This window comes from Haliotis rufescens, unplaced genomic scaffold (assembly GCF_023055435.1).
Source record: "Haliotis rufescens isolate VD_foot unplaced genomic scaffold, xgHalRufe1.0.p SCAF_15, whole genome shotgun sequence".
NCBI lineage: Eukaryota > Metazoa > Mollusca > Gastropoda > Lepetellida > Haliotidae > Haliotis > Haliotis rufescens.
In genome coordinates this window covers 30,115,832-30,137,887 of record NW_025963835.1, presented here as the reverse complement: position 1 = coordinate 30,137,887, position 22,056 = coordinate 30,115,832, and the positions used below count along the sequence as shown (strand labels likewise).

Here is a 22,056-nt window from a genome sequence, read left to right as displayed (position 1 = left end):
AACGTACGACGCCAGTGAACCTAACAAGTTGACGGAAGTATTGTCATACAAGAGTTACCTCCCTTTAAAATTGACGGAAGTATTGTCATACAAGAGTTACCTCCCTTTAAAGCGCCTCCCTTTATGAAAAAGGGTCAAGCACGTGCACAAACTGTTAAGTCCTTTTTACGTTAGTTCCACATTGACAAGGCTACATATTGACAGATGGTCATTTAAGGAGTAAGTATCACTTCTTGCCGTTTGTTATTCTCTCGAAAATGTTTTGTTATTTACTGTTAACTTCATTTAATTCGTCAATCGAGACAATTCGCTTCGAAAAGCACCATTTTTGTTACTTGACCAGCATTCTTTCACTTCCACTGTCTCCTAGTTTTCAAGAATATTTTTGTTAAAGTTGATCTTGTATATAATCATGTCGAAATGTATGACAAAGAATTTTCGTGACCCTTATTTATTTTTTGATACTTTTGTTTACATTTTTTAAGATTTTTTTAAAATATTCATAAACAACGTTATTAAGGAAACTGATGGTTTAACCTGTCACAAAATCTAAATGAATGTTAGATCGCTCAGATGAACCAATGTTTACCTCATACAAAGATCCCCTTTTTTTCACGATCATGTCCCCAAGGTGATCTCCACATGAAGCAAACCCGATTTCCCAGGGTGCTATTTCACCAGCACACCGGTCAAGGCGGAAGACAGTTCGTCCCGACCTTACAGCTATGGCACATGGACACCTTGGTCTATAATAACAGGGAGTGGTTGACATTTGTACCTGCAATATAAAAAAACAAGGGAGCATAGTTGAACTGTATAATCAAGTCATCAACCATGTGAGCTGATGAGGGTTAATACCCGTAAATGTGACAAAAGTCAAATGTGAATTTACAACGCCCGCTTTGCAACTAAAATTACATCAACCAGTTGCAAACTCTTTGCAGTGCTGTGTTGTGACAACATCCGTATTCATTCTAGGCAAAGCATATTTAGTACGGCGTTATGCGTGTATGTTTTGATCTTATGTCGGTTATTTACTCGAAGAATTTAACAATAGAAATAGCACATGAGTGATCACGGAATCTAAGACTAAGAAAACCCACAAACCGGAACAACAATTTTCGCACAACGTTCACTTTTCAGAACTTATAAATAATAAATGTATAATTATAAAAATAATTCGACATCCAGTGTGTTTACATGTTTACATGATCCTGAATTTGTACCTCGGTGTTATGCTCGTAGTTCTTGTACAAAACAAAGTGACCTGTAAACTGGTGTTCGTAGTATCTGAAATATAAAACAATTGTTATCAGGAACAATAGGCCTATGCTACAGGTATGTGTGTAGTTTATGTATAGGCGCATATGCGTAAATAGTTAACATATGTTTCCTTTAAATTGGAATATGTGTGTATCCCTCATAGAGGCCAATGTACAATTTGTTGTGTAAGATTACTGTTATAGTATATTTGCATTGTTACGAGGGAGTGCATCCGGAATGAAGACAGAATGATTCGAACACACAGTTACAGTTAGTAGTCTTTAAATGGGGAAATCCAATTTCCATCATGTTTGTAGTTGCCAAATAACAAATGAATTCAGAACAAACGATGTCATGCTGCATCGGACATTAAATGAAGCCACTAACGGAATCCCTGACGTAACTTCTGTTTATTCGAGAAAACACTTCCGGTTATTCCTACTTCAATTATTGTGCAATTACTTCCGGTTATTCAGACGTCACCTTATAAGTCAGAGCCGGGCCTTGTTCAAAATATATTTCTCGTACAGTAACATATCCAAACATGCTTGCAGGTCATGTCTGGAGCCACAAGGATAGGTGCCTCCACACACACATGTACGCGCAGGCACAGTCCCTGCATGTAAGTACCTACATAAAAGGATGAGAAGATTGTCTTATTTGATGAGGTGAGACATTCCAAGATATCAAGGAAAATTGTTTGCGCAATCTGTTAGAATGGACCTTGATACGTTAAGCCACAGTCTTCTGTCCAAAAACAAACAAACAACGTCTCCTGTTCGGAGGAATATCGTGGGGCCAACATAGCGTCCAACCCCCACGGACACAACATCAGGACATATGGCCTGAGCTAGAGCTGGAATTATATGTCATCAACACTCCAGCAGACGGTCCATTGGACGTGGACCCTTGACAACGAGATCCAATAACATAGACAAGGATATTGACGACCCACGTGCCATCACATAGTCCAGATTATTGATCTCAAATATATTGCCAGCACAAAGAGAATCGATGTCTTTCAAGTCAGATGTGTCACCTTTGTTACAACATTTCAAACAAAGATTTCAGAAGACAAGATAAACCTACAGACAGATCTGTGATCTGAAAACATCTTCAGATCTTCCGTTTCAAAGACAAGTAAGAGCTGATGTAGTGTATGGTCATGGCTCCCACCATGTGTTGTGCCTGCTTTTCGTTTCTCAGTTGTAGGAACATTATATCATCAGCAATAAAGAGCAAAGACACACCTTTACTCATTGCCAGAAAACGTGTGTCAAAGAAATCCTGAAACTGGTTATGGACTCATTTAATCGCAGATGGAATGCTGACCTTCTAAGCATTTTTGTACCATCTGTTGATAATTCAGGCGAGCCGAAATTGATGAGAGGAAATTGTTGAGGTATCTGTGGAATCACTGGATAAATATAAAACGTCGACCTCAGACAACAACCTATTCTCGATCATCCATCAAAACCGATTCGATTGGGTATAAAAAGCAAAATGGTGCGGACATGATATGAATGGATCACTGACAAGTAAAGATTGACCTTGTCATCCACGTGAACTATCGATATCCCAAATGGTAGCTCTTTGAACTCGAATAGACGACCATTCGCTATGAAGCAGAGAAGCATGATTCATGAGGGATTGCCTAGGGCATGTAGATAGGCATTCCCATCTTCCTGAGTCAACGGAGTTTACTGACTACATAATAATTCCAGTTTCCACGACCGAATCTGTCCGAACAGCGTCCCGATTCTCCCGAATGTGATCCGACAGAGATCTGACAGTGACTGGACAGTGAACCAACAAAGACGGGTCACATTCGGCAAGATCTGGACGCATTCTGGACGCAATCGACTAGAAACGGCAATGAATAATTCATGCCTGTTCATCACGACAGCATCCTGATCCACAGGAAACCATCCAGAAAACACAGGACATTGTTATGATTTTTATCCGATACAGCAGAATCTATCCCGACATAGTCACGATTGTACTCTGACTAGGCAAAATCGGCTGATTTTCCCGAATATTAATCCCCCCATCACACTAATTCGGAATCAGAAGGAATAAAGCAGAACTAGCCGAAATGAAGAATTTTCAAAATTCGTGCCACATTCGGGAGAGAATTTCAAATAGACCAAGCTTCGTAAGAATGCTGTTTGAATACCTAGAATGCAGTTCGAACCTGCCTCAAATGATTTTTGCATATTCTTGGTGTATTAGCTATCGAATGCAGCTCGAATGTAGTTGGAACACAGTAGGAATATTTAGAATGCTGTTAGAATGCAGTCAGAATATTTAGAATGCACTTCGAATGCCATACGAATGTAGTTCGATTGCTGCCTGAATACTGCCCTGGTCAGTTGGAAGGTGCCTCGAGTGCTGTATGAATTCACCTTGAATGCTGTCAGAAGGCTCCTGGAATGTCCGCCGAATATTGTTCGAACGTCCAAGAATTCAAACAGAATGCAGCTAGAATACTTAGATGGTACTTCGAATGAACTTAGAATGTAACACGAATGTCCCAGCTGTATCAAGAATGCTGCCAGAATGGTCTCCGATAGTGTATAAAATGCTGCCGAATAGAGCATTTTCATCAGTCTCAGCCCAACCATCATAGAGTATGGACCCCCTGCGCCGTGTTGTTTTGTCCTCCAGCAAGACCTGCTTGAAAGCGATGTGAAGAAGGCCAAGAGAAGATACAGGAGGAAAAGACCCAGAAGATATCAGCCCCGACCATGGCTGGCAGAGGAGAGGAGGAGGCTGTATGGACATTACGCCAGACTGATGGAGGAGCTCAGAGTAGAAGACTCACAGTCCTCCTTCAACAACCTCAGGATGGTTCCTGCCATGTTTGAATATTTGGTGCAGAGTTTGGGGCCAAGGATAGAGAAGCAGGATACCAAGCTGAAGAAGGCGCTACCTCCAGGCTTAAAGCTTGCCATCACTGTGAGGTTCCTGGCTTCAGATGACAAGTACCCCAACCTCATGTACAGCTTCCGTGTGGCAAGGAACACCATCAGTCTTATTATCCCTGAAGTCTGCCAAGCCATTGTGGAGGAATACAAGGATGAGGTCATCACATGGCCTACCACTCCAGACGAATGGACACCTATTGGGGAGGTCTTCAGAAACAGGTGGAATGTTCCTCATGCTGTGGGAGCTCTCGATGGCAAGCATGTGGTCATCAGGAAACCTGGCAAGAGCGGCTCCTTGTATCACACCTACAAGGGCTTCTTCTCCGTGGTCCTCATGGCCCTTGTGGATGGACTACAAGTTCCTGTGGGTATCAGTGCATATGGAAGTATGTCTGATGCTCAAATCTCCAATGAGCTCAAGGATTGCCTTGAAGAAGGGAGCATCGGATTTCCTGAGACATTCCCCATACCCCAAGATGACGGGCCTATACCATACTTTATCGTTGGAGATGATGCCTTGGGAATAAGGGCCTTATTTATGAAGAAATATGGTCACATGTATCTCCGGAGAGACGAGAGATTCTGCAACTACAGAATCTCCAGGGGCCGACGTGTGGTGGAGAATGCATTTGGAATCCTGACCCAGAGATGGCAAGTCCTCCTCACAACCATGCAGCCAATGCCTTCCATTGTGCAGGACATCGATGAATGTTGTGTCTGCCAGCACAACTTGATGAGAATCCGTTATCCTTCTCTCCACAATGGTATGGTGGATGAGGAAGATGTCAGGTACAACGTGGTGCCAGGAGCCTGGAGACAACTTGCTCAACTTGAAGATGTGCAGCGTGTTGCAGGAGGAAACAGAGACACCTAGGCTGGAAAGAGGCAGCGGGAGATCCTCAAGCATTACTTCAACAACCCAGTAGGAGCCGTGCCATAGCAGATCAGGATGATTGATGGATAAGAGACTGATCTGATGATGACATATGACATATGTACACTGAACTTCTTGTTGTGCCAATAAATTGTTATCATTAATAAAAGTAATAATTGCTTTTTTTCTTATCTAATTTTGACACAATAATATTAGTGTGTTATTATTATAACATATTCAGCTTTAAAGGGGAGAGACCTATAATAAATGTAACATTTGATCTCAATGTACATGTATCTTTTTATCAAAAAGTTCCAGCGTCATTAAAATTTCATAAGTTATTCTAACTGTATTTCTACAAACATATTACAGTTTCAATTCAATTCAATTCAATGCAGACTGACGTTCCAACAATTCTTATGTCATTACGCCCGGACTCAACAGAAGGCCAATCGGGACGTTCTGACTGCATTCAAGCCGCATTCTAATGACATTCGAAGTGCATCCCAGCTGAACTCCTTTATTATCGAAATAGATTCCGGCAGCAATCGAGATGCATTCAAGGTGCATTCGGGACATTCTGGCAGAATTTGAAGTGGCTTTGCATTTTGATTCTCCCTTGAATGCGATCAGAATGTTTCGAATGCCGTTGGAATGCCATATGAATATTTAGAATGCAGTCAGAGTGCAGTTAGGCTGGCCACAAGAACGAGCCCGAATATTTAGAACGTACTCAGAATGCAGTCAGAAGTTTTAGAATGCACTTCGAATATCCAGGAATAAACAAAGAAGTTTCATTCCGACGGCATTTGGATCGTTACGCCTCTAGTGTGACTAGGGTTTTATGGGACGCACCATAGCAACAGTATTGCTTGGCCGACCTCTCTGGACCTCCCCGATCCATAGGACTCGGTTACGAACATATATGACTGCGTTCAGACAATGATAGGGCATTCAAGATCATTTAAGATAGTAATCCGACTTTTTAACTTTTCGTGTCGTAGCGCTGTCTGATCCCAAACGGAAGCTACAATCGGCACTGTGTGAACCTGGCCTAAGACAAGGACTGGTCGGCTCGGAGTCAGAATACTGTGTCTAAGTGGGGTATTCATGTTAAACTGCGGCATGGTATCTCTGTGGGCTAACACCACAAAATTTGCATCAGTCCGGACTAGTAAAATAAGCTACAGACGCACGCACGCACGCACGCACATTTTAGTCATTTACTGGTCAAGAGGTTCATTACGGTAGCCTTGTGGTTAAAGTGTTGCCTCATCATGATCATCTTTGCTCATGTTTTATATGTATCCCGTTTTAATGCACTGACATGCAATCAGAAAATATAAGGACTCGTTGTCATCAGAAAAACTGAGCGCAATTTAGCACCAGGCCTTATAATTGCATTGGAGCCTGTACGATCCTCCTGAAGTACAACAGGGGAAGGAGGGAAATATTTGAGCTTTTAAAGGAAATTTGTTGGCGATTTGTGTCCGACTCATCTTGCAGCACCTGCCCAAGTTCAGCTAGCATGATCGCCGGCCTTTCACGTTGACCCACAAGTCTCTCTATATGTCCCAGACGTGTTCGGTGGGGAAATGGTCTTCCCTTATAGCTGGCCATGGCATTCCTTCGATTCGTGCATGATAAGCGCGGCAGTTGTGGTCCTGAAATACAAATCGTCGGCACACACGCCTTGCAAACGGGACAACAAAGGATGTCAGTGTATTGTCCTGATAGTACTTTCCAGTGACCTTTCCTTGCACAATATGGAGTGGAATTCGGTCAGGCACAGTGACACCATAATTGATCCAATGCCGATCTCCCAAAAGGTCTCAGGTTGACCTTGGTTTGACGTTCATTTCGGCGTCGCCTACACGACCATGCATATAAAGGAAGTGCAACGTGAATGGCGACTCTAAAAACCTGATTCATGACCAGCAACGACTACACAAGTTTTGGCTTTGTGTACAACCATTGACATATGTGGGCAATATGACGATTTGTAGGAGGAGCAGGGCTTTGAGTTGCATGTAGATGATTTCCAGGAACCTGTTATAAGTTGGCAGCAAATGTGACCATTTTAGGATTGTTGGTACCTGTTCCACAGTCTGTTTATCACAGAATGTGAAACATTGAACATATTGGTCACTGCACGCTGACCTCTGTCAGTTTCCAGTATCAGAGTAGCCTGTAGACGTTCTGTGTGTTGTAGACGCCACATTGCTAACTCATTCAGATACAATGAATCTAATCAAGTAAATGAAAACTGTATGATAAGCAGAGTCAATAAGATTGACAGAGATTAATCGACCTTGAAAGTATCGACATCAGAAAAGACGTCACACGCACGTGTGAAAGATGTGTATTGGTGTTTAGTTCTACAAACATAAATGTTCTTGCTCATCTTTGTGCCAATGCGTGATTTTAAAATATATATATTTTATCATTCCCTACTGTTTTTAAAGTGTTGGCACAACAAATATGTAAATTGTGATTTCCTTTACCTGCCATCGAAAGTCAGCATGTGAGGATCACACACAGCATGGCATGCCTTCCCAACGTTGATATTTGAAGAGCTGTCCTTTGTCACCTCCACCTGGTAAAGATATTATAACTTGTGGCAGTATCACAAGAAGTATATGTGGTTTTATTTTCATTGGTTTTATGCGACGAGCCTGTGCGTCCCTGTGGTTACAACTTAACGAGGGACGCACAAAACCACAAGCTCCTGGAGTGATGCTGCTACAATGAATTTATCTTGCCGACATGCTTCAAACTGCCATTGACAAATGTGAAATGAACACACAGAGAGAAAGAACTTTAAAATTATAGAAAACAGCTGTTCGATTGAGCTGTCACGTGGCTTTCATTTCATTAAGGGATTCAATAATATTCAAGGCCATTCAGGTTTGTTGGTCTGTTGTTTAACGCCGCACTATTCCAGCTATATGTAACTAATCGAGTTGCACCAGACAATCCAGTGATTAATATCATGAGCATCGATCCACGCGATTAGGATCGATGACATACATCAACAAAGTCAGCGAGCCTGACCACCCGATCCCGTTAGCCGCCTCCTACGACAAGCATAGTCGCCTTTTACGGCAAGCATGGGTGTCTGAAGACGTATTCTATCCTGGATCTTCACGGGTCCATTGATTTAGGGAAACCATGCCTCCTGCAAGCTCAAACCCTATTAGAATACCTTGCCTCGGGAGAATATTGCACGAGAGGTGATTGAAATTTATGCAACAACAGAATCAGAGCCAAACTCAACGTTTTCTCGATTGGCCAAACCTTTTTGACAAGAACAATGTCTCATGAACCAAATTTATCCCAAATGTTTTCTGATGCAGTTCAACATCAAACAGAACGTCCCAAACCTCTAGCTACATGGCTCACTATGTTTTAAGAAATTCCTGATTAATAAACATCACTTAACCTTTAAGTAAACCTATAATCAAAAGTGTACAACTTTGAAACAGAAAGTCCTTGGACCTTTACTTCCCTTATGTGAAAGTTAAAAGCACATATGGCCTGTTGACATTGACCTTCACTCTCAGGCGATAAAAATTCAAAGTGAATTCAGTGTTTATTTACTATGTCCATGTGTTACAAGGTGTAAATGGTCTTGACCTTGGCACGGGTCCAGTATTGACGAAAGTGCTGATGTATACCTAATCTTCCGACAAACATCGTCACCCTTTACGGCAAGCATGGATTCTGGAAGACCAATTCTACCCCGGATGGACAAGGGTCCCACATTCTAGAAATCATATTTAAGTTTCATCAAATTCCAACTATAAATGCTCAAAATGTTAATAGATTTATTCATGATTGTCATCCAAGCACATTCAAGAGCATTACTTGTTTCAAACATGTATCAAATGCGCAGTTCCTATATAATCAAGAAAATACTTTTAAAATGGAGGCATTCAGTGTCAATGTTTTGATATTTGACACAATCATGACATGGCATGAATTGAGTCGTTAATAGTTTGTTGTTTTCGGAAATGCTCTGTCTTTAATGATAAATCAGGTATTTCCTACATGTAGTAATGTTTTATAATTGATATTGTTATGTGTCAGAGTATTTTATTGTTGAACAATGATTGTAACTGTATTACATTGTTTCTTTCGATTCGATAGAAGCTCATTCCATTGTATTTGGATGATTAGTTGTTGTGAATGTAGTACTATTTAATGTAAGCAGTGGTGAAGTAGTTACTACAGTTTAATGCTAGTGTGATGTGTTAACTTCCGGAATACCGTGGACTGAGATAGAGCGTTATTGAATATTCTATGTTGTGATGGCACTGTGTGGAAATTTAAGTTTCGAATATTTGTTGATTGTTTTGTTGGTTTCACACTAAATTCCTTGACGTACAAATTTCTGGGTCAACGTATTGTTTGAATTTGGGAATCGACACGTAACAATATATATTGACCTTGACCTTATATGGAGGTCACCCAAAAGTGACCCATCCATTGCGATCATCACGTATAGTACTCACTTGTCAATCATACATTATCAAGCTAATCCAAGTTTTTTTGCGCTAATTCCGTGAAGATCCGGGGTAGAATAGGTCTTCAGCAACCCATGCTTGCCGTAAAAGGCGACCATGCTTGTCGTAAGAGGTGACTAACGGGATCGGGTGGTCAGGCTCGCTGACTTTGTTGATGCACGTCATCGATCCCAATTGCGTGGATCGATACTCATGATGTCAAGCACTGGAATGTCTGGTCCAGACTCGATTATTTACAGACCGCCGCCATATAGCTGGAATATTGCTAAGTGCGGCGTTAAACAACAAACAAACAAACAAACCTGAATGGCCTTGAATATTATTGAATCCCTTACTTGAAGCAATACTTCATATCATAGGTCGATGACCTTGTAATTTGGTACAACAATAGTACATGAGAATAATAGAGACAGTTATTTAGAGTCTGTAATATGATTGTAAAACGCTTTCTTTTTTCACGAAGCTATCTGAACTTGACACATGTAAATCACGTTGTCGCGCACACTATCATTTTCAACGGTTCAAACCCTTGTATTCATTGTTTTGCATCATCGGAGTTGTTTTATATTGACACGACCTTTTCCCTTTCTTGCTTTATTGTACCTGAAGTGTTTGGAGTAATTCAAAGATTAGCCTTTTTCAAGTTTTGAAAATGTCCGGAAGGTGCTAATTTTCAAGACTTCAGGGTTTAGCGGAAGATTTCCAAACTGTGCTGAGGCGATATATGCCACATACAGGAACACATACAGGTTCACAGACACGAGCTTGGCGTCCCCGATCCGGTCGAGCAGAGGTAAGTTGCATTTGTATGGTAACATTATATACTGAACAACAAAAGTTCCTGTGACATTGAATAAGATTGAAAGCAAAGTTATGTTTTTTACCAAATCTGAAACAATTTCGGTTTGCAACAGATAAAAGACTCATGTAAGTGTTCAACTGGTTTAATTTGCCCTACAGACTTCAGAAAATGCGTGATTTCATAAAAAAACCATGAACATGCTAAAATGTAAAGTCAATAGCGTGTGTGTCCACCTCTGGTTGCGATGCAAGCAACACATCTTCGTCTCATGGAATGGACCAGATGTCGCACAAAGTCCTGTGGGATATCTGTCCATATCTGCTGGAGCATGTTTCGAAGTTCCTGGAGTGTCTGTGGAACACGTGGTTGACGTCGAAGGCGCCGATCCATCTCATCACACATGTGCTCGATTTGTGAGAGATCAGGGGAGCGAGCCGGCCAGGGGATGACATTCACATTGTTTTGTTGAAGAGAATCCGAGCAATATGAGGCCGGGTGTTGTCATGTTGAAAGGTAATGCCTGGGCCATGACGATGCAAACACGGTACAACAACAGGGCCGATGATCTCGTCGCGGTAGCACTGTCCATTGAGATTTCCCTCTACCACTATCAAACGGGTCCTCAGTACTCTTGCTGTAATCCCACCCCATACCATAACGCTGCCGCCCACGAACCGATCTTCTTCCATGACACAATGATTGACGTAACGTTCACCCCGACGTCGGTACACTCGAATCCGTCCATCGCTGATCCATGGCTGAGGTGAAAACGAGACTCGTCAGTGAATAGAACAGGTCCCTACTGCATGGCCATCCAGCGTAGACGCTGTCTGCACCACTGTAGACGTGCTTGACGGTGGTTTCCTGTCAAAATGGGACGTCTGGCGGGTCTTCTGGCGACAATCCCTGCATATCTGAGGTTTGTGAAGATATTCGTCGAAGGCCAGGGATGCTTCTTGCAGTCACTGTTGCTGGCTGGAATCGATTTCGTAGGTGTGTTGTTCGAATCCAGTTGTCTTGCTGATTATTGGTTACGCGTGGCCTGCCACTCCGAGGATGGTCTCTGACTGCATTCGTCTGTTGCCAACTTTGCCATTAACACCAAATGGTGTTTCTGTGGACGTTAAATTGTCTTGCAACATCACGTTGACTCGATCCTGCTTCAAGCATACCAATGGCTCACAGACGCTCATTTTCGGACAGGCGTGGCATTTCGTAATGTTGAATAATTGCGTAATTTTGTTGTTTTCCTGAGTGGTTGTTGTCAGCACGATGCTAAACAATGCATATGAAATCCCGTTTACGCACATGTTTTTATACCTGTTCTTAGGTAGTGAAATGCATGGGGCTTCCATAAAAGTCAACTTTTACATGGAATGCATGCTTTTCTGCAGCAGTTGCGTTTTTGTGACTTGATTCCATACATGTACTACAATATTGAAAACCAAACTTTACTTGTTTGAAAAATACACAAAAATATTGATGTTTGTTGTTGAGTATTCGTTTTAGTGGTATCACTAGGGTTATCCATTCGACAGGTTGTATAACACTATCCTCAGGCGATTGCTATAAGACGAGGGCAAACTCCATCTGAATTTCGTATCTCTTCGAATTCTATTCTTCCGCTTGCAAATGTATTTCCTTCCCAGTCCGAATACGTAGTATTTTATCAAGATCACGCGAAACAATCAGATCTCAACTTTCAGATAAAAATGGAATATCAGCTTAATGTGTAAGGAAAGACCGAAGTGATGCACTTTTGCAACTTTTGTGAAACCTCACCAGTATAGGTATTGTGGTGACAAGCCATTGAATGAACTCACGTTGAACAAATATGACCATTGAAAGCAAGATGGAGAAGAATCAAGAAGGGAATAAAACAATATTACACGATTACACGAACTCTTGAAGATGAATTGAGATAGAAATGGACCACAGTAAGCTGTGCCTGTCGTGAGATGCAATTAATGGCTCGGTTGCTCAGGATCGGTGACTTGGTACGCACCCTGTTGCTCATAAATGTACATTACCAATGCAAGCGAATAACTAGTCTAGATTATCCACCGAAACAGATTCCATTTGGTGTTCAGGGCAAAATAGCTGTGAACATTTATGAACGGAAATAAGTGATGATAACAGCTGTTCGCGAAAAGGGTAAGCATGTCCTGTCGTAGCACCCGCCATTCACACAATGTTCGTAAAAAAGTTAATATTTATTGCCTGAGGCCGTACAGCAGTACTGTTGCCATGCAACGGCGGCCTGTGAACAAACCATACAATCAAGTGATCGATCGCGACAAGCTAGCAATATCTATCATGGGCAATACACACAGACGCGCGCAGATACATGTACATATACAAACACACATGCACATACTCTCTTTCATGGCAGTCATGAATTCATTGATTGATGATATATGCCTGCAAGTACTCGACATAAGCACACCAGGCATACAAAACTACAGTCAACTACGTTTATGACGAACATGCTTATAAGGAACTGACGAATATAACGAACTTATTTTTAGTCCCGGCCATTTACTGTATATAAGCTGTATATATGCTTATAACGAACTTCGGTTGTAACGAACTATGATCAGTGGACCCTTTGTGTTCGTTATAACCGTAGTTTACTGTAATTGATTGCATCAAACATTTACAGTTTTTATATATAATCTGTAAAAGTGAATGAAATGTTATTTGTTTACTTATTATGGAATATTTTCTGCCATATTGTTATGAGAGATATGGTAAGATATCACGGTCAACTGCATTTAAAGTTTTTCTTTTCATACAAAACTGTTTATGTAGAATTATTAGCTTTGGATTCAGATAACAGTATTGCTCTTGCTTATTCAAAATCATTAAGATGCAAATATCGACAATGTTCACGCGATATTATTTAATATCATCATATTCTTAGTTTGACGCTGAATCTTACAATCTACAATGACAATTACTCACCGAAGCTATCCCAACTTCATAATCCGAAAAGAACGGCATCTCGTTGGATATAGTTGTCAGAGTTAATTTTGTTAAGCCATTAAATTCGCCATTATCCACAATTATTTCTCCAAGGACAGTAATATTATATTCCACGTTGGCATATTGCAGGGGCACATTGCAGTCTGTCTGTACAAATGCTTCTGGCTTACATTCTGTGTTGTCTTCGGAGTTTTGAGCTGTTACTTCCAACCTGACTCTACAGTCGTTAAACAATGTGCCACATTTGATTGGAACTGTTGAAGTTACAGACAGAGATTTTGTTTGACCTTGTTTTACAGATATGGTCGGATTCACTATCTGAAATTGAAGGCAAATTATTGACATAAATACAACATTCATGAAATATGACAAAAATAATACTGATATATTAATCAACAGTGTCATGGTACTACTAAATTGAAACACGTGTCATTAATGTTTAAGACATCACATCAACCTTAATCTTTGAAATAAGTGTTGTACAGAAACAGGCAAATATACCGAGGTGAAACTTTGTAGAGACTACACGGGTGGCTTATTTTACAAAGGCGATACAGTTGGATCGCTTGGTCTGATTGAATATGTATGTCATCAGGCCCCGAACATGTCGCAGATTGCACAGGTTTTTAACCAGTCTTGGTTTTTGTATATTTTATACAAGATGTGTGATATAGCTGAAAGGTGGCTTACTGCAGTGATAAAATATGAAAACGTTTTGGGTGACCAAGCTTTTTGTCACGTGTTTCAAAAATAAAGCGTCAAAACCTTTTCCATAATCATTAGAAACTTCTGCTGAACGCTGAATACGATTCCGACTATATCCTAAGAACGTATATGAAACACCTATGTATACCAAATAGTGTAGACACCAGGTGTTCGCCAATATGTGAGCGTATCTTTTTCAAACGCGGCACGAGCAAGAGTCGTATGATGCTCTTCAAAATCTTCGTAGAAAGTACATACTCGATTGTAGCTCACAAGTTATTGAGTCAAGGTTACAACATTCAACGTTGAAGGCCTTAGTAAAACTTTTAAAAATACTTGAAATACTTTCGAAATATGACGCATTGGTGACACATATGATGTCCGATGCAATTCCCTATCTTGACTTGTACTTTATGTTTCAGGGTTTTCAGGTAAACAAATGACTTGACTTTGCATGTGTTTGTTTTGGTGCCACCGCTGTGGCAGTATACGCTCCCCTTTTCTCGAACACCTGATATCTTCACTACATGTATTTGATACCGATCGATAAACACATTGTCACTTATATTTAAGAAATGAGCTTAATTGCTACTGGGCAGTCGAGTAGCCTTGTGGTTAAAGAGTTCGCTCGTCACGCCGAAGACCCGGGTTCGATTCCCGACATGGGTACAATGTGTGAAGCCCATTTCTGGTGTCCCCCGCCATGATATTGCTGGAATATTGCTAAAAGCGGCGTAAAATCATACTCACTCACCCACTCAGTTAATTGCTACTGTGTGTTGACTGGCACCGGAAATTATTCAGGATGTCTAAATACCTTTGAAACCTGATACAGACACTTAGATATGTACCTATGACAAACGTAACTGTATTTCATTCATAGAGTTCCCTCAAGAAGTAGGGTTGATTGATTATTAACATTATGTACATCCAAAAATCGCATGGTTTCCTGTCCATTTCTTGATAAGCAAATTACTACACTACATTTAAGACTACTATTATACAAGAGCCTTATCTATTAGGTGTAAATTTACATGAGTTAAGAACAGCTCTTTCTTGATTTCGTTGTAGCTCACGTGATCTATTTATTGAAACAGGCAGATATTAATTTATAACAGGTGTTCTTATATCCATTAGTGTCCTATTACACCGTCATATAGCTGAAATGTTCTTGAATGCGGCGTTACAGAATAAACAAGAAAACAAACAAACAGTTACAAACTTCAAATACTAACTGAAATACTGTATTTCTGAAATACTGGTCACTCGCCCTGAATGAAAATTGTATGCCTTTCTGCTTTTTGAGGGACTGCTTACACAACAATAATTTGTTTCATGCTCCTTAAGCAGTTGTTATTGGACAATAGAAGAAACAAGGAGAAGGCAAAGGACCAAAAATGTGGTGAATCCCCTAAACATATATGTGAAATATATTATGAACAACCCAGCGATTTACTCAAGGGTTCAGAAACGATGAGTTTGTAACTTCATTATACAGGGCATTCAAACGTTTTTTGATACTAACGTTTTAGGTATTGACTATATGCATAACTTTAATGACAGTTCGAGATAAACTCAGTGATAACACACATGAACCTCACTGTACCTTTATTCCTGCAAATTGAGGCGAACTCGTTCGTGTCGGTCCCGGGAAGCCATCAGCTGTGTCCCGTACTCTGACACTACACCGCACCTACCAAAACAAATATAGGATGACTACTCAATGATCTTCTGCACAAATCAAAATTAAACATAGAATTAGACACAGAATTAAAATGGCTAATCTACTAAGTCTTTTTCAAATTTAGATTCAGATGTCAATTCATTCTTGAGTGATAAAGCGTAAAAAAGAATTCAAACATGGACGGATAGTAAAACAAAACATATTTCGCTTTTTCCTTCCTACTTAGAAGTAGGTAGTGATGACAATGGTATGTTATTTACTCGTATTTAAATTAGTATTAAAACTGTCTGTCAATAATCTATTTGGAATGACAGTGGTTATAGTTATTTTAATATTCTGGTTACTCTTTTGAGCAATAGAGTTAAAGCTTGAAAGCATGAGCCATGAGGTATTGTATTTTTTACACGTTTAGAGTCATCAACTTACATCAAAACCAAACTTGGTGAACCCTGAACCTTTAAGATCATCTTCAGTCAACCGGGAACTGTTCACAAAGTTGTCAGTCCACGGGGCAATGCTTTTGATGGAAACTGAAATGCCGTTGACAAACCAGTATGTTTGATACTGTAAAGTACTGATGCCCAGCCTGTCAAAGTTGCAGAGGAAAAATACAAAACCGCTATATGAAGTCTCCCCTGTCTGTATCTCCACACTACAGTTGTCAATGGTGTGAGTTGATGGTCCTGTAAAACAATCAATGCCTTGTAATCATTATCTGATAAGTATTTCAGGCTTTTGCATGCGCAACATGTTGTCCTACAAAGGGGAAGGGTAGGACAAATTGTCTGCAAAGTCAAACACAACCGAACAATGCAGCGAAACGACTGGAAGCAGAAGAACCGATGTTGGCTGTAGCCAGAGCAGCATCTATGAAATTTGGTGTCTCACGGCCATATCACGGCGAGGGACACCAGAAATGAGCTTCACACATTGTACCAATGTGGGGAATCGAACCCGGGTCTTCGGCGGGACGAGCAAACGCTTTAACAACTACGCTATCCGACCGCCCCAATAGCATTATAAGTCAGGTGACCAAAACCGTGTTACAGCGGTTGCGGGATGTAAAACCTACAGAAAACTATGTGATGTGTTGGATTGCAGTGTACTATTACATCAATTAGAAAGCACAGACACTGCACAACAGGCAGAATTTTTTTTTTTAATGTTATATTTTACTTTCATTGTCGGTTGTTTCAATGAGGAATACGTTTTACAGTCCATATGGGGGTGGTAGATCGGTAGCCATTTTTTATGAATCGTTATGTAGCTTATCTATGTATTCATACGCACGTTAATTGTGAAAAGACTTAATATATTTGAAAGAGGTTTCCGTAGCAAAAAGGAAACCTTTTTCTAACCATTCAGAATCAAGTACTTATCTATGTCATGGTAGAATGTTGGATACACGAGATAATTTCCATGTAATTTCTTTTCATTCAAGGGGAAATTAGCTTTACAACAATAAACTCAGTTCAGGTTATGGTATGCCAAGAAAACCCAGAAAGAGATTTGTCATGTCTCGCCCATGGTGCAAGGCAGGCAGTTAAAGGTTAAAAGTAATGTATCATAATTAATGAATGTTTTTGGTTCTGAACTCTCCTTATGCCAAGATTATTGCTGTAGTAAAATCAAGCAAAATATGTTATTAGTTACATACATACATGCATGTTATGACCGCCTCCGTGGTCTAATGTTAGAGCGTCCGCCTAGAGAGCGGAGGGTCCGGAGTTCGATCCCCAGCCCCGTCATACAAAAAGACGTTAAAAGATGGTACTTGTTGTTACCCTGTCTGGCGCCCGGCATTAAGGGGCTAAAACAAGGACTGGTCGGCTCGGAGTCAGTATACTGTGTCTGAGTGGGGTATTCATGGTTAACTGCGGCATGGTATCTCAGTGGGCTAGCACTATAAATCGGCATCAGTCTGGACTAGTACAAGCAGCCACACACACACACACACACACACACACACATACACACACAAAAATACATCCATTCACGTCTCCAATAATCTTGGACGCGACGTTAAACCCCATTTCACCTCACCTCACATGCATGTTATTAGTTACATATATGCATGCATACATCCATCCATCCATCTGGCCTGGTGTCCCTGGCCGTTATATTCCGGGAATATTGTACAGAACTGCGGTTTATACTTCCTCTCCTATAGCAATATAAATTCACGAGATCACAATTATCCTCTTCACCTCTTATCAGAATTTCATTGCTTTCATCGTCTGTTTCTTGAAAGTTCCCTGTGCTGTTATATCTTACGGATATACAATACAGATATTGTATCAAATATTATTGCCCTGAAGAATGTCACCTTTAGACATCATTGTGGTCATGAAAGACAAAACGTCGACCCACTCAACTTGCCAATGGAACAAAGGGTATCAGTATGTTGTCTCGATGGGTACAGTCTAGTGACCTTTCCTTGCCAAATATGAAGAGGGTACAATCAAGAATAATGATGCCACCGGTTTGAATGTACTATCAAGCTACTTATAGCGTGACGTCATTTAGATTGTCATGCCTCCGTGCTTGGGGTCAATGGGTGCAAAACGTCCCTGGGGCAGAACGCCCAATGTGCTTTCATCAAAGGTTGACATTGGTCAGATTCGACCAGGCAAAACAAGGAAGTGCAAAGTGAATCAGGACTCAACTGAAAACATGACACGTTTCGACTATTACCCCAGTTTCGAAGGTGGGTAGACCGTGGACGTCTGTTCTTAATATGACAATTTGTAAGGGGAGGCACTTCGATTTCAAATCGTCTGACCCGTCGCTCGTACTCTAGTAGCCTGAAAGTTTACAGCAATTTGATTCACCGTTTGAGCTTGATCTCGTAGTGCTTGGTTTCGGATCAATCGACCCTGTACTTTTGCCGTTGACATGGGACGCCGTGAACGGGGTCAAAAGTCAACATTTGGGGTTTGTTGGTACATGTTCCATAGTCTGCTATCAAGCGATGGCATCAACACGAATTCTGACACAACCGACTTGAAAACAGAACTGTATGACAAAGCAGCCTCTTCTACATTATCTGTTGAAGAAGTATGTTTGGCAGATGTATTGACAAGAATCCAAAGTAAACTGAATGGGAAAAAGGATGGTTTGATTATGCAACGGACTGCAAAACGGATGCAATATATGGATATGGTAGACATTCTAAAAGATTTCAGGGAGCACGGGTGGCCAAGTCGTCTAAGGCGCCGCGATTCGCTGTGCAGAGTTGCGTCCCATAGGCACGCCAGAAACTTATGATTGTGGGTTCGAATCCCGGTTCGCCCCGATTATGTTTCTAGGTTTGTCAGCACCATACCCGTGCTCGTGGGTTTCACCGAAGTGGTTAACGTCGGAGACCTGCATCACTTCGAGCTTTCCTCCCACATTAAGCTGACACGCCGTGATGTAACTGGAATACTGTTAAAAGCGGCGTTAAATGTAACTCACTCACTCACTCACTAACTCTTAAAGTTTTCTCAAAGCTGAACGGACAGGCAATTGAAAAATGCACCTTCAATCAGTACATGAAATGTTGCCATTCTTTGCAGCATCTGGACACACATTATATGCAAAGTCTGCTTATGTCTATCTTAAAAAAATGTTTAATCTGCCAGAAACGTACCCCAATGTCAGCCAGAAATTTTAGTGGGTCCTGTCCATGCCAGCATCTGAAAACATTAACGATGCCATGCAGACGCTCAGTGGTGTCTCATATTAAACCAGTGACCAACACAAAGACATATCACCAACAAGACAATCTTGAGATGTCAGCGACACCCTTGACCTTATCATATATCTTGGACAGAGAGACCCATTCGTCAATAACAGTAAACTGTTTAACATCGCAAATGGCATGACAGCTCAGGAAGGAGTCAATGTTGTAAGGCCATAGATGGGAACTCTGTAGAAGATTTTGACTTCCGGAAATCTGATCAAGCAATCACACTCGGTACAAGATCAACTGTCAAGATCAAATGGGAATGCGTGAAGGTGGATCCACAGCTAATATTCCAGAGGCTGATAGCTGTTGGGAAATGTTGGGAAAATCTTCAAGAAATTGTTCAAGTATGAACTCTGTGGTCACCCTCCTGCATTGTTTGAATCATCCTCCCTTCCACTGCAGACCAACAAGGCAACCCTTGGTGATGCTATCTCGAAATCTATCCAAGTGAAGCAACGAGAACTGGAAGTGGAAATGTCCAGTACATCCTTGATGGTGGTGCTCTACTTCACCGTCTACCCTGGCCAAGAGGTTCTACATTTGATTATGTGTGTGAACTCTATACCATTGTCTTTGATGGCTACAATGATCACCTATCAACGAAAGATGCCACACACATGAGAAGAACAGGGGCCTGTTCTGGTGTGACAGTTTATTTCACGGGGGAAATGGTCATTCAATCGAGGAAGGAAGTATTCTTGAACAACGCGAAAAACAAACAGCGCTTTATTGCTTATATTGGTGACAAACTGGAGAAAGCTGGGTGCAGCACAGTCCATGCAAAACGTGACGCTGATGTACTAATTGTTCAAACAGCTATCACATCTGCAAGGAAAGCAGACACTGTCCTGGTGGGAGATGACACAGATTTGCTCATCCTCCTTCTTCATTATGCGGAAATGGAAGCATATCACTTGTTCCTGGCACCAGAACCCAAACAAGCTTCAAGAAAGAAAAGGATTTGGTGCTTGAAGCAATCAAAGCAGCTACTAGGCAGTGATGTATGTGAACATGCACTCTTCCTACATGCAATTCTAGGCTGTGACACCACTTCTCGCCTGTTTGGATTGGGGAAGGGCCTTGCTTTGAAGAAAATCATGAGCGATGCCTTGTTCTGCCATCAGGCTAAATAAAATTTTCAGCCAGACAGAAGAAATAGAGGGAAAAAAATCATCACTGAAGCAGGTGAACATGCACTTGTGTCTCTATATGGCGGATCTAAGGAGGAAGGACTGGATAGTCTACGGTACAAGCGGTTTTGTGAGAAGATGACGAAGAACCTATCACATGTAGAGCCACAAACTCTTCCACCAACCTCTGCAGCTGCAAGATACCACAGCCTCCGTGTCTACCACCAGATTAAGGAATGGAAAGGGATCAATATGGACCCATTAGATTGGGGATGGCAAATGGTAGATGGACCGTGCTTAACAATACAAACAGATCAGCCTGCAGCACCTTCAGCACTCCTCGACATAATCTGCTGTAATTGCGAAAAAGACTGTAACACGCGTAGATGCACTTGCCGAAAATATGGCCTCACTTGCAGTGCTGTGTGGGGGGAATGCCATGGTACAAGCTGTACCAATGCAGAGCTAACAGATTTCACAGAGGAGGATGACAACCCTGTTGAGACTTTTCAGATGTTGTGACCCTGCAACTTCAGCTACAGCATTCACCGAGACAACTTTGCCACTATTCTTCATGTATGAATCAGACAATCTTCTAATTAGATGAGTATTGGATTAATCTTTTTTCAAATTTATATTCAAATATTTGTATTGGGTGGTTATATTGGATTTGTGCAAATCATTAAATATTCTGCATGCATCTTATGGCCCTGTTTACCCCAGTGTAGAAGTTAAAATCATTCAAATATGTCATCAGAGACCAACAGTGTATTGATATTTCATGACTATCCATCAATCTCTTGGCTAATTTGCAATGAAACACAGGCTTTTTCATCAATAGATCGAAGCTCTTTTGAAAAATGGAAGATTGTTTGATAATTGGGGGTCATTATGGATTATGCAAATTAGACATATTTGCCACACTACGATTGCCTGGGACTTTAAGAATACTCAACAACAAAAGTTCCTGTGACACCAATATTTTAGTGTAGTTTTCAAACAACTAAAGTTTGGTTTTCAATATTGTGGTACATGTATGGAATCAAGTCACAAAAACGCAACTGCTACAGAAAAGCATGCATTCCATGCAAAAGTTGACTTTTATCCAAGTTCCATGCATTTCACTACCTAAGAATAGGTATTAAAACATGTGCGTTAACGGGATTCCATATGCATTGTTTAGCATCGTGCTGACAACAACCACTCAGAAAAACAACAAAATTACGCAATTATTCAACATTACGAAATGCCACGCCTGTCCGAAAATTAGCGTCTGCAAGCCATTGGTATGCTTGAAGCAGGATCGAGTCAACGTGATGTTGCAAGACAATTTCACGTCCACAGAAACACCATTTGGTGTTTATGGCAAAGTTGGCAACAGACGAATGCAGTCAGAGACCATTCGGAGTGGCAGGCCACGCGTAACCAAT

General features: G+C 41.0%; 1 protein-coding gene across 1 annotated transcript in view; it reads right to left on the bottom strand.

Moving 5' to 3' along the window:
• Positions 1 to 22,056, bottom strand: part of LOC124131955 (serine-rich adhesin for platelets-like) — a 62,722-nt gene that overhangs the window by 23,793 nt on the left and 16,873 nt on the right. Inside the window, exons 4-9 of the mRNA XM_048396440.1 lie at positions 16,193 to 16,449; positions 15,689 to 15,775; positions 13,357 to 13,695; positions 7,569 to 7,660; positions 1,227 to 1,290; positions 590 to 778 (exon numbers count right to left, since the gene is read on the bottom strand). Of these exons, the coding sequence (XP_048252397.1) occupies positions 590 to 778; positions 1,227 to 1,290; positions 7,569 to 7,660; positions 13,357 to 13,695; positions 15,689 to 15,775; positions 16,193 to 16,449 (1,028 nt within the window). The remainder of the gene's footprint in view (positions 1 to 589; positions 779 to 1,226; positions 1,291 to 7,568; positions 7,661 to 13,356; positions 13,696 to 15,688; positions 15,776 to 16,192; positions 16,450 to 22,056) is intronic.